This window comes from Schistocerca cancellata, chromosome 1 (assembly GCF_023864275.1).
Source record: "Schistocerca cancellata isolate TAMUIC-IGC-003103 chromosome 1, iqSchCanc2.1, whole genome shotgun sequence".
NCBI lineage: Eukaryota > Metazoa > Arthropoda > Insecta > Orthoptera > Acrididae > Schistocerca > Schistocerca cancellata.
Genome location: NC_064626.1, coordinates 561,658,190 through 561,671,809, shown reverse-complemented (window position 1 = coordinate 561,671,809; position 13,620 = coordinate 561,658,190). Strand labels below are relative to the sequence as shown.

The window sequence follows — 13,620 nt, the reverse complement described above, 5'->3', positions numbered from 1 at the left end:
GCCCCACAGTTCAGCTCTAAGTGACTTTTTAACTTGGGGAAACCAAGCTATTTCTGGAGCTCATCAGCGCCCTAACTCCAGCCGGCCGGTGTGGCCGAGCGGTTCTAGGCGCTACAGTCTGGAACCCCGCGACCGCTACGGTCGCAGGTTCGAATCCTGCCTCGGGCATAGATGTGTGTGATGTCCTTAGGTTAGTTAGGTTGAAGTAGTTCTAAGTTCTAGGGGACTGATGACCTCAGATGTTAAGTCCCATAGCGCTCAGAGCCATTTTTTGAACCCTAACTCCACCGAGTGCTGACTGATTTTCCTGTAACGGAACTGCTCGCTCCGCGATCGTAGCGTTTCATCTGCTACACATGCGACAGAAGAAATTGCAGCAGATTGTAAGAATGTCAGATGGCGCCAACGTTGCAACTCGAACTGCAGACGTTGACCTACGTACCATAGTGAAAGTAAGACAACTGATGTATGCTGCTGGGACTCGGTTCCTCATGTAGCGCATGCACACAAGGTACTTTTCTCCAAGTGCTGTTTCCACTGAAGTAATACAATATGCGATGATAACCTGATGCGATTCGCGATACAATGCAGAAACAACACATATAGAAACTTAATTGCAGCGACTTGACTGATTCAGACTGGGACAACAGTGAAACAACGCCGTCATGTGTTTCTGTCACATCACTCGGCGCAATATGAAGTGCTGGTCGCTCCATGCAACAGTGTCAAACCATGGATGGACAGAGGAGGCGAAAACCAAATTTTAATTAACCCGAATTTACTGAAAAGAGATTGCTATTTGCGAATAAAGTAAAGCTATATCCATCAGTCTACTTAGTCTCTCAGTAAATCTTTAACTATTTGCATAAAAAATTGAAAACCCTTGGTCTTAGGTTCATTTGTGTTCTCCACTATGCATTCTTTCTCATTCTGTTCTAAGGAAACTATTCACTGAAAAAAAAATTTTTTTTCACATTTTATAGTATGGAGCTATGATAGCTCCATAATGAACTGGATTTACTTTCGCTGGTGATACTTCAGCATTAAGTGGCGCATATTTTGAAAAGCTTGGAGTGAAAAACGTAGTCGATCACCAGTTTCTGTTTGATGGATTTTAGATCTTACGTTGCTGCATACGAGATGTAGCTAATAGATGGAAATTATTTTTAATGCTGGAAGGAGAGAAATACCTCTTTCCAGTCTTCAGTACAGATCTGATGTACAAGGTTTTAGGGGTATAGGTACAGATATTGTGATAATTAGAACCTTAATATGCACCCACTTCACTGTCTAGTTGTTTTTCATATGCATCTAACAGTCTTCCTACAAACACATTGCACAATTTACCACCTGATGTTTTCTGAACGGTCTCAACTGCGCCGTGAAGTGGACTACATGTGTCAGTATATACTGTTCACTGTACATCCACAGTGCAATAACTGACCTGCTGTTCAGGGAAAAATAAACGTTAATGGCTTGCTTGTGCCACATCTACTAAACAATCTAAAAGCATACTACTAATTACAGCTATAATTATTACTCTGCAACTGAAGTAAATGCTGATGTTGTAAGTAGGCTATGTAAGTAGGCTGTTTAGGTTTTTTTATTGGTAACGCCACATAGCGCTCTGTATGAAAATCACTGGCTGTGCAGTGTGCAGTCTGTGGCCGGGTGGCATTGTTGTAATATTCGTCATTGTAGTGTTGGGCAGCTGGATGTTAACAGCGCATAGTGTTGCGCAGTTGGAGGTGAGCCGCCAGCAGTGGTGGATGTGGGGAGAGAGATGGCGGAGTTTTGAAATTTGTCATGAACTGCTATATATATTATGACTATTAAGGTAAATACATTGTTTGTTCTCTATTAAAATCTTTCATTTGCTAACTATGACTATCAGTAGTTAGTGCCTTCTGTAGTTTGAATCTTTTATTTAGCTGGCAGTAGTGGCGCTCGCTGTATTGCAGCAACTTGAATAACGAAGATTTTTGTGAGGTAAGTGATTTGTGAAAGGTACAGGTTAATGTTAGTCAGGGCCATTCCTTTGTAGGGATTTCTGAAAGTCAGATTGCGTTGCGCTAAAAAAATATTGTGTGTCAGTTTAAGCACAGTCGTGTAAAATTGTTCAAAGGGGACGTTTCAATGTAACGTCGTTCAGTACAGTGTCCTCAGTCATGAGTGGAAATATCTGCACTTACACCCCAGACACCCTGTACAGGTGAAGGTTGTCCTCTATGAGATCAGCAGTGACACACCTAACATGAGCGTGGAGCAATCTCATGATTGTCTTTCACACATGCTGATGCTGCCAATACAAGCTGAAGCATTCACTCACGTGTGTGCTTTCAAGCTGAGTAGATGTCTGCTCCTGTCCAGAGTTGACCGCCCACTGCTACACAGATCCAGCAACGTTTCTCCTGAATACACGTTAAGCTAAGTGGAATCATATGCTACCTTGTGAAACTGAACAGTTGTAGAAATATCTTCATGTGATGAGAAGCTTCTCATAAGGAGAAACAGTAAGACAAAATTTTTTGTCATACTTTTTCAGAATAGCTGATACTAGTTGTGTCTGGATTAATTTGGTAGAATTCGTGAAATTTGTGTTCATCTTGAGAGAGATCACAAAAAACCACAGCCAAATTACGTTTTATATTTGGAGCATGGTATTGATGCACCCATTACTTCCTTTTCTCTTTCGGGTTTTGGAGCTGTAAATAATGATAAACAACAATAACGTCCTCTTCAGAGATGTTCATCATTGCAACAGAGGCAAATTCGTGCAGTCTGTTGCTGGTCGTATCGGCGCAGTTGAAACACGAATGTCGCATGGGTGACCATCGCGTCGGGCGACCTTTATTGAAACGTGTCGTTCTGCGTATTGTGTCGCCACAGCGGGGACTGAGCCTTACCGTGTACATCAATGCTCACGCATCAGACATCTCGCGGTGTGACCGTACCTCACTTCTCCGACAGTAAGGGCTCAGCCTTGTCGCGTGCCCCGTTTGACACAAGCTCGCCAACACGGGAGTAAGCCGACACTGGCTGGAACCGTGCACTGCTTGAGAATTAAAGCTGAAACACTGCACAAGGCACCACCAATTCTGCGTAGTCTTGCCCTGAGCTGCGGGCTGTATTCAGATTTTAAACAACCTCATTCCAAGATTTGACGGCGCAGAGCCCGATGGAACAGACCACTCACATGACAAACCTAGCCCCACAACTTACACCCACCATTCAAGATTGGTTTTCGAGAGAATGCCGTACACTTACCCTGGCTGTCAGTTCCTCTAAGAGAGAATGCCGTACACTTACCCTGGCTGTCAGTTCCTCTAAGAGAGAATGCCGTACACTTACCCTGGCTGTCAGTTCCTCTAAGAGAGAATGCCGTACACTTACCCTGGCTGTCAGTTCCTCTAACAACCAGAAAGCTAGCGAAAAAAAAGAGAGATTCGTGTAGCCTCAAAAGTATCTTACTCCATCCTACTTACAGACTTGACTCAAGTACGGAGTTGTTATATTAATTAAGAAAAACAGCATCGTTTAGCATTGTTGACTGAGATATCCCACGGGATGGGTTCAGCCGAATATCGGAAAGGGTATTCTTCCTCCATATACACTGATCCCTTTCCTTGCCGATATGTGAGAGGTGTTCTGTATGTTTAATAGTGGATTGTAGGTGAGTGTAATGGATGCGTGTGTAGCGTGACGCTTTATTTGTGTTGTATAATGATTATTAGAGAACACAGAGGGTGAAACCCAGTACCGCCACATAGCCTACTCTCGAATAGTACCAAGGGGAGCCACCGAGTTTAACGTCCCCATCGACGCATGGATTACCATCAATCTTGTCACGAGCCCTTAAATCATGAGACGCTGCACAGAGGTTTGGAATTTCATCCAGGACTTTGGCTCAGCGATTGGTGATCAGTAACTTTACGCCACCATATCTCCTCACCTTGCCGCCCAATTATTAGCCATGTAAATACCATCCGTCACCAGGATTCGGAACGGCTGAAAACCGAGTCCTTCATCACTGCACAGACGTGCGTGAGTAACTTCGGCTATAGAGTTGGGTAACTAATTAAGGGGGGATGTGGTCGAAAAGGAAGGGCAGCATCGTTAGCACAGTGTCAGGAAGAACTCGTATTGGACTCGAGAACTGAGGTATATTGTGCTACAGATATCTGCATTTATTTAAAGAAACAAGGATTTTGCACAGAAATAGACGGAAAAGAATACACTGGTCTTGATCACTTGGTTTCACAGCTAAAAAAACATACGCGGTGCGACAATAAAGTAATAAGACTGATTTTCTGTGCAAGATGTGTCAACCCTGTGGGCTTGCCTAGGCACAATATCTTTGACCTTGGTCTATAAGCTGCTTCTAGTCCAAGCAGCACATCGATGCAACTGCTCAGTCGTGAGTTGTGCTGTAATAATTTAACACGTGATTGTGTTTCTCGTCAAGGAAATGGAACCGCATAATATAGTGCAACGGTATGCCATTTCTTTTTGCGTTAAATTGGGTGAAAACGCGACGACAACTTACGGTAAGCTTCAGAAGGCTTTTGGAGAGGAGGTTATGTCAAGAGTTCAAGTTTTTTGTTGGCATAAAATATTTAGTGAAGGCAGAACGAATGTTGAAGATGAAGACCGCAGTGGACGACCATCAACCTCACGGGCGGATGTCAACTTGGCCAGGGTGCGTGAACTCGTACGATGTGATCGAAGATTATCCGTGAAAATGATTGCGGAAGAATTGGACATCAGTCGAGAAACGGTTCGTCTAATAATAACTGAAGATGTTGGTATGAGAAAGATTCGCATTCTGCATCACGATAATACGCCATCCCATACTGCTATGTCAAAACAAATTTCAGTACTACCACAGCCACCTTATTCACCAGGTATCGCTCCGTGCGACCTTTTTCTATCTGCAAGAGTAAAAACGGCGCTCAAGGAACACCATTTTCAAACAACACAAGATGTCCAAAAAGCTGTGACGAGGGTCTTGGAGGATATTACAGAAGATGAGTTCAAGAAATGTTACAATCAATGGCAGAAGCGCTGGAAAATGTGTGTGCAATCAGAAGAGAACTACTTTGAAGGAGACAACACTAAACTTGACTAAAACGGTAAGCAACATTTTTTCACGTCAGTCTCATTACTTTATTGTCGCACCTCGTAAATTTTGAAAAAGTTGTTATCTGAGTACATTCTGATATTTTATGTAGAAACTATGGGGTTACGAGGGGCGAGCGAGATGAACGCTAGAAGTGAGGAGCGGCCATTATAACAGATGAGTAGGTGATTCACGTCTGTAAATAGCATGGAGTACAATTCTTCCGATGCTACACAAAACAGGATCTCTTTCCTTGCGTTTCGCCCGTTAGAGGAAGCGGTGGGCAGGGTAAGTTTATTGCCACGCTTTTTAACGCCGCTGTAAACGATCAAACAATTTCTCAAACATCACTAGTGTGTCATATTACTTGGCAGCGAGCGGCTTTGTTTGATGTGTTTGTCAAAGGGGCTGTGATTGACGTGTTTGAGAGAATTTTTGATTGACGGCTGGTTAGACAAGATATCGAACGCTATTGTGTTGATGTTTAGCCGCACTCGTTCAGCGAGAAAGAGCTTTGTTTCAGTTGATCTGAGTGTATAGTGCGTTTCCACAACTGTGCAAATAACGATCAAGGATAAAAACAAAAGATCACTGACAATTACGAAAATGGTGGATGTGTTGCGTCTTTCCCAGACTACGCACAGTATGCTGGCGAGAGTGTAATAAAATTGGAAAAATAAAGAGACGAAACTCTGGTTCTTAGATGGGCGATGTATATTTTCTCACGTTGTGGTGTTTTAATAAACTTTCATTAGAGGACCACGTGCAAAAGGATACATTATCGAATAACTGTGTCTTCTTTTTCAACGTGAATGCGAAGTAATTCTAACTAATCATTAAATGTTTGACGCTCCGTGCGGAGTAAGTTGATGCCATCAGGTTACCTCTAGCAGATTTTCATGGATATGTTTATCTGTCAATTTCATCGCTCCCTGGGGCACCGCAAGCACGCAGCCAGGATTTTACATGGGGGAGTGGAGATTTAGTTTGTTACAGAGGGCTTTAAAAAGACCCCTGTTTTTCATTTTTTCTTAAAATTTGCATAAAGAAAGATAAACCATTTTATTCGACAATGATCTTGGACTTTTCATCAAGTGAAGAGATAATCTCGTTACTTAGGAATGCTGTATTTTGGTAAATCACTGAGAATCAGGCACGCTCCAGTCTCCCTTCAGCCTTCAGCGCCATTTTTCATTATTCTTCTTTCAGTCTGGACTTGAGCTGAGGAAGTGATCAAGAAGGGGCGAGCGCTAATTTTGGGGAAACCGTGATTGTTGTCGACAGGGCTTTTGGAATAAAGAAATCTCTTTTCGACAAAAAAGCTAGAACAAATTTTGGTGGCGAAAACTCAAAGCATCCGGAATCATTCAACCTTAGACTTTCCCCAATTTCCTGATTTAAGTATGCTTCTCTCTCTTCTTGCAGTGTAAGAAAGATCATTTTCTGCGTTAATGAATGTCGCTACATACAAGTGCATGAGCCTAAATGTGGAAAATTTGGATTATTATTTATTTATCATAGGGCTTTTAGTGCCGGGGGTCTACAAAGAAAATTTCGGCTCGCCTTTGATGCAGCTCTTTTCATTTAAGCAGAGAGTCTGCATGTTTAAGGAAATTGGAATCTTTCAGAAAAGAAAGGTATTCGGAAGTATTTGGTTGCGCCTATTGTAAGGGACTGAACCTGATATTTGTCTAAATCGAAAATGCGAAACTATAGAAAACCATTTTCAATGTTACTGGCAGATGGCTCAAACCACTTCACCTCCTGAATCCATGGACTGCTAGCTCAGCGACCCAAGACGCAGACTTACCTCAAGTCAGTGGAGAATTTGGAAAAACTGGTTGTACATTGTTTTAAAATAAAATAAAATTCAGCACAACAAAAGACTTAATTCTGACTTTGCTTTTTTTCCGTTAATTGTGCATATTTAGTCGTTTGATAGTGCATGAATGCATGCATACTTTAAGATTTAAGTGCACATGGAATTGCTAGTTTCAGTTATTGCAGTATTACAAGAGCATAAATATATTTTGGACTAATGGGGGAGGGAGAGATCCAGAGGACAATCGATTCGGACGAATTCAAGCAACACGCTGGAAAAATCTTTTAGAAACGAACGATCTATAGAGCGTACTGTCATCCCGTACCTCTTCCGCTCTGCACATGCTCATCACCCATCGTTCCGTATCAAAACTGGTTTTCGTAATTGAGTACCGCCCAGGTGACCAGACTGGGCGACATTTTGGCATTTGGGCTACTAATGATAGAACATTTAGGATTTTTTTTAAAGATATGCTACCATTACCGTTTGGGCGAGATTTTTGTTAATCAGAGTACGTTTTGGACGACGCAGACGAATCCAAGTGTATTTTTATGCCCTTATTTTAATTTAATATTATTTTTAACGCCATTTACTGCTCCGTTGCCTTGTGAAATACTGAAATACAGCAACCCCGAATCTCTACCAGCCTCCAAATAATGAATCCAGTGCTAACATTAAACTGCCATAGATAGGTAATTAGGGTATTATAATAGTGCGTAGTTATCATAATGCTAGCGGATGCAAATCGATTTTCCTCTTCTTTCTTGTTTCAAGCTTAATCATAATTAGAAACTATCACAAAAGCACACAGCACAGAAACAATAAACGGTAGCACTTAACGTTAAACACAACTGCAAATAAGAACTGAACTGATTAACGAAACAACTGAGCTCAAACAAGGCTAACAACTTGTCTTGGCTAAAATAGGGACGGGCGATAGCCGATGTAGATAGTTCCGATCTATCGTTGGCCTTGCTGACTATCAATAGTGCAGATTCTTTTTTTCGTCGTAAGAGTGAAAATTAAAGTATCTTTAATTTCGCTACATGGCAACTAGCCATCGTACCATCCCTTTGGCTACAGCCATGAGCAGCATCGTGTTTTCTTTTTGTATTTGATGGATGTACTGAAGACAACGCAAGACATGCTTTGTCTACATTAGTAGCAGTTCTCAATAGTGTCAAAATATTTTGTCACACGATTTGCAGAACGTGGCAGACGCTTCAAAAGTGAGGTTAAATTTGACAATCTTTGTCGCTACGTCTGCGCCCTTGTTTGAGAAGCAAGTGGATAGGAAACAGCGAATCTGACTGGCAAGTTTGATCGTTTACAGGGGACTTAAAGCCTACCGTGAATGGATTGTTTAAGCATCTATAATGAGATTACCTAACGAGTGTTTCTTGTAATCGGATTCTACGAACACTGACATCACCATGTTGACTCTAAACTATGAAATCCTTGCGATGAGCGTCTTTACAGTCTGAGTATTGGTCCCTATTCAAGACCTTCTGTACTGCCGACCTATTCAGTACTGGCGGTGGGTGCCGGGCTACCCTGGTAGCGATGTCAAGTGGACCACAGGGCACAGCTGCTCATCTCCTGCCTGAAAGGTGAGACAGGTACTCACGGAGGCATCATCTCTTTTAACTGATTCCAGACCGAATGATTTCGTTGCAAACGATTTATGGCGCTGATAGTCTCCAAAAATAGCTTTTTTTCTACAACGAAATAAGCTTCAAGAATGAAATTTTCACTCTACAGCAGAGAGTGCACTGATATGAAACTTCCTGGCAGATTAAAACTGTTAGTCGGACCGAGACTCGAGCTCGGGACCTTCGCCTCACTAGGACAAATGCTCTTCCAACTGCGCCCCCCTCTTCACAGCTTTACTGGCGCCAGTACCCCGTCTCCTTCCTTCCAAAATTCACAGAAGCTCTCTTGCGAAACTTAAAAGACTTGCGGAAGCAAAGCTATTGGGATGGGTCATGAGTTGCACTTTAGTAGCTCAGTTTGTAGACCACTTGCCCGCGAAGGGCAAAGGTCCCGAGTTCGAGTCTTGGTCCGGCACACATTTTTACTCCGCCAGGGATCATATCAGAACACACTCCGCTGCATGGTGAAAATTTCATTCTGGAAACATCCCCCAGGCTGTGGCTAAGCCATGTCTCCGCAATATCCTTTCTTCCAGCAGTGCTAGTCTTGCAACCTTCTCAGGAGAGGTTCTGTAAATTCTGGAAAGTAGATGACGGGGTACTGGCGGTAGTAAAGCTGTGAAGAGGCGTTAGTCGTGCTTCGGCAGCTCACTTGGCAGAGCACTTGCCTGCGGAGGCAAATGTGCGGAGTTCGAGTATCGGTCCGGTACACAGATTTAATCTGCCAGGAAGTTTCAAATAAGCTGCCAACTGAACAGATGATTGAACGTTGGGAAAAATTGAACTGATAAATAAAATGGAATGTTTGCAATATAATTACACAGATTAACTGAATCAAATGCTTTAACTGAAAAACGTAGGTGCTATTAGAGTACTCCGTCCAGTATCCTAAAAAAAATCGTCCTTTTTGTTTTTGGTCATCAATCGTGTGACTGGTCGATATGGGATGCCATAAATTTCGCTCCTTTGCGGGATACGTTCCAGTCTCCGTCTTCTCCTATAGTATTTACGCTCTACAGTACCCTCAACCATCGTGGAAGTTTTACTCTACGTTTTAAAACATGTCCTTTCAACCTGTCCCTTCTTCTTTGCAGTGTTTTGCACATATTCCTCTCCTTGCTGATTTTGCCGAGAAACTCCTCGTTTCTTACTTTTCACCTAATTTTCAAAATAGTTCCACATCTACATACTTGTTTTCCAGTCTGCCTATAGTCCATATATCAGTTCCATACAGTGCTGTGCCCCAAACGTAGATTCTCAGAAACGTCTTCGTAAAATTAAGGCAGATGTTTGATACTAGTAGAATTGTTTCAGCCAATTATACCCTGTTCGTCTATGCTAGTCTGCTTTTTATGTCTTTGCTTCATCTGACACGTGTTATTTTTGTTCCAAGGTACCACAACTCCTGCGCTTCGTCTACTTCATGATTCCCAAGTTTGTTGTAAAGTTTATCGTTAAGCTCATTTCTGCTGTTCTTGATATATCGTAAATCATCGAAAATAAACTCCATAGAGTTCCGTGTGCAGTTTTTCACTCACTTATTTGCATTTTTTCTCAATACATTAAACAGTAATTGCTGTTATTTCCGCCGGCCGGAGTGGCCGAGCGGTTAAAGGCGCTACAGTCTGGAACCGCACGACCGCTACGGTCGCAGGTTCGAATCCTGCCTCGGGCATGGATGTGTGTGATGTCCTTAGGTTAGTTAGGTTTAAGTAGTTCTAAGTTCTAGGGGACTTATGACCACAGCAGTTGAGTCCCATAGTGCTCAGAGCCATTTGAACCATTAAGAGCTGTTATTTCCACGATGTAATCCCTACCAACTTTATTTCTTTCCACCTTGAATACACCAAATTGCACAGTTACCAACAAAACCAACAGAAACGAAGAACTCAAAACTACAATCACATACACAGCCGAGCAGTAATGACGGAAATGGGTGAGTGGCTGATCCGGATCTGCGGAAGCAGGACGTATTTTTGCGGCGTTGGCTCAAGTAGTGTCCGCAAACGTGTCAGCGCCCGAACAAATTCCAATTTTTACACAGTCCAATTTTTCACGCAATACAATCAAGCCCCTGTCACGAATGATGATGATGATGAAATAATGAGGACAACATAAATACCCAGTCCCCGGGAGAGAAAATCCACGAACCAGGGAACCCGTGATCCAGAGAGCGTGCCACGTGAAGATCATAGACAGGGCATCTTCCTTATAGACCCTGTAAACGATCAAACATTCCAGGCTGAAATTTCACGCTGCAGTGGAGTGTGGCTAATATGAAACTTCCTGGAAGATTGAAAATGTATACTAGACAGGAGCACAGCATTTTATAGTTGTGAAACGTGGATTGTGGGAAAACGGAAGAGGTGAGAATCGAAGCATTTGAGATGTCGGCTACAGACCAATGCTGAAAATTAGGTGCACAGATAAGGCAAAGAATGAAGAAGTTCTGCACAGAATCGGAGATGAAAGTAATATGTAGAAAACAGTGACAAGAAGTAGGGACGGGATGATAGGACATTGTTACGAAATCAGGGAATGACTTCCATGGTACTAGAGAGAGGTGTAGAGGGCATCAACTGTAAAGGTAGACAGAGATTGGAATACTAAAATGTAGATTTTCACGGTCGGAAATGTCATGTCCATTACGATTATCCGGGTTGTTATGCCGTGGTCGGTTGATGAGTTTTGTCTCAATTCAGTCAGCAGCGAGCCAGCGGGTGTGTTGGACCTTCCATCGAGCTACAGACGCCCTTGAAGATGTCTCCCGCAGACCGAGACGAAACGTTGGGAATTGAGACAAAATTCATCAAACCACCACGGCATAACAGCCCGGATTATCATAATGGACAGAGATTGGAATACATCCAGCAAATAATTCAAGTGCTACTCTGAGATGAAGAGGTGGGCACTGGACAGGAATTCTTGGCCGACCGCATCAGACCAGTCGAAGAAGACTGATGACTCAAACAAAGAAAAGACAGGAACTCGAATCTGGGACCTTGGCCTTTCGTGACTACGTGCCCTAGCGAATGAGGTATCGAAACACGGCTCACAACGCCGGCCTCAAAGCTTTACCTCTTCCAAAATCTTATGTCCACCTTCCTAACTTCACAGACGTTCTCTGGCATATCTTCCAGGATTAGCAGTCCTGCAGGAATGGTTGTCGATTCAGACTTATTTGTAAGATTCGCTGTTTCCCATCCACGGGTTTGTACATAAGCGCGCACATTAGCCAATAAAGTTCATCAAATTTAACCTCATTTTTGACGCAAATGTCACAATGTGCGTATCGCGTCGAGTAATATTTGACACTACTTTAACATTGCGTATAAAGAAGAAAAAGAAAAGAATATGGTGGCTCAGGGGATGGTTTAAATTGAGAGGTAAATACACCCCTGAAAACTTGCCAAGAGATTTAGGAGGTTTATTAAAATACCTCAAGATGGGAACGTATACATCGCCTGTGGAAGAACCGTAGGGCTTCGATTTTTTGTTTGATTTTATTGGCTATGTTCACTGTAAAATACTGGTTTGCTTACTAACGTCTCCCTGCCAAAATTATGGCTAAGAAAGACGCAACACCTCTACCATTTTAGTAACTGCAAGTGCTCTTTTGTTTTTGTTCATACAATCTTTTGGTAAAGTGAGATAAATTGTTATAAAAACGCTTTCTCGCTAAACATGTGCTCCAAAACATCAAACACAAACAAAATGGCTCTGAGCACTATGCGACTTAACTTCTAAGGCCATCAGTCGCCTAGAATTTAGAAGTAATTAAACCTAACTAACCTAAGGACATCACACACATCTATGCCCGAAGCAGGATTCGAACCTGCGACCGTGGCGGTCACTCGGTTCCAGACTGTAGCGCCCAGAACCGCACGGCCTCTCCGTCCGGAAAACACAAACGACGTCCGACATCTTCTCAAGTCGATCGTCTACCAAAATTTCTCACAAACATCTCAGACGCAGTCTATGTTTGACAAACACGTCAAACAAAGCCTCACGCAGTCTAATAATTTGTAAGTAGTGAAGTTTAACAAAATGTTCGCTCGTTTACAGGCGCCTTTAGCTCAGGCACTAAGCAGGACCGTGCACTGTACTGTCACCACAGTTTTGCTTGCTGTCAGACTGCAGTTACAGAACTCACCCCGTTTCAGCAGGTCTGCGCCAGGACAGGGGGTAGCGGTGCTTTGCACCGTCGCCATGGCTACCACGTTGGGCCCGCACACGCCACCCCACGCCGCCGCCGCCCCCGCCGCCGCCCCCGCAGCCGCCCCAGCAGCCGCCGCCAGCACCGCCGTCACCGCCAGCAACATCCTGCAACACTGCGCACGCCGCCTGCGCTTGAGCCGCGCTCCGCTGAAAACGCGCCGCCGCCGACTGTTTTGGGAGTCCCGGCGCTCACCGGTCTTTATTTCACTCGGCGGACTGCCATTACAGCGTCCTTCTCCATTTCCTTTCTGTTTTCGACTGTCCCGAAGGGTATTCCGTCCTCCAAGCGGTCCTAGAGGTCGGTGTAACTGAACGATAGGCATAAGCTGACAACCCCATATAAGCACTTAGCTAGAAAATGTTGGTATGGGAGGATAGGGGTATTTGATAGGGCGGGAAATATGTCTCAGCTTTGTATATTATCATTTTCTAAACCATTTAACTCGTACAGAAAGCGGACAAAAATATGGAAACATCAAAAATACCCCCCAAGCCTAACATGGTGCAGGAAAACCGTTTGTATTCAAAACACCATCCAGTGGTCTCTGAATATGTAAATGCACGTCCTGTATGGATTTTAAGGATATCTTATACCATCGTTCCTGCAAAATAGTGGCAAGTTCAGGTAACGACGATGCGGATGGACAGCGATAGCGCACCCTTCTCCCGAAAGTAGACAACAAAGTCTCAGTGATACTGAGATCTGGTGACTGGTGGCCAGGAGAGACGAGACAATTGATGGTCGTGCTCTTAAAACCGGTCCTGGTTGACGCCGGCTGTATGAAACGGGGCACTGTTATCTTGGAACA

The 13,620-nt window shown here is 43.4% G+C and overlaps 1 protein-coding gene across 1 annotated transcript in view; it reads right to left on the bottom strand.

Annotated features, from left to right (window-relative positions):
• The window catches only part of LOC126191099 (peroxidase-like), a 155,309-nt gene extending 142,476 nt beyond the window's left edge, over nt 1-12,833 (bottom strand). Inside the window, exon 1 of the mRNA XM_049931873.1 lies at nt 12,747-12,833. Coding sequence (XP_049787830.1) covers nt 12,747-12,804 — 58 coding nt within the window. The 5' untranslated portion in view covers nt 12,805-12,833. The remainder of the gene's footprint in view (nt 1-12,746) is intronic.
• Nucleotides 12,834-13,620: the final 787 nt, after the last annotated feature.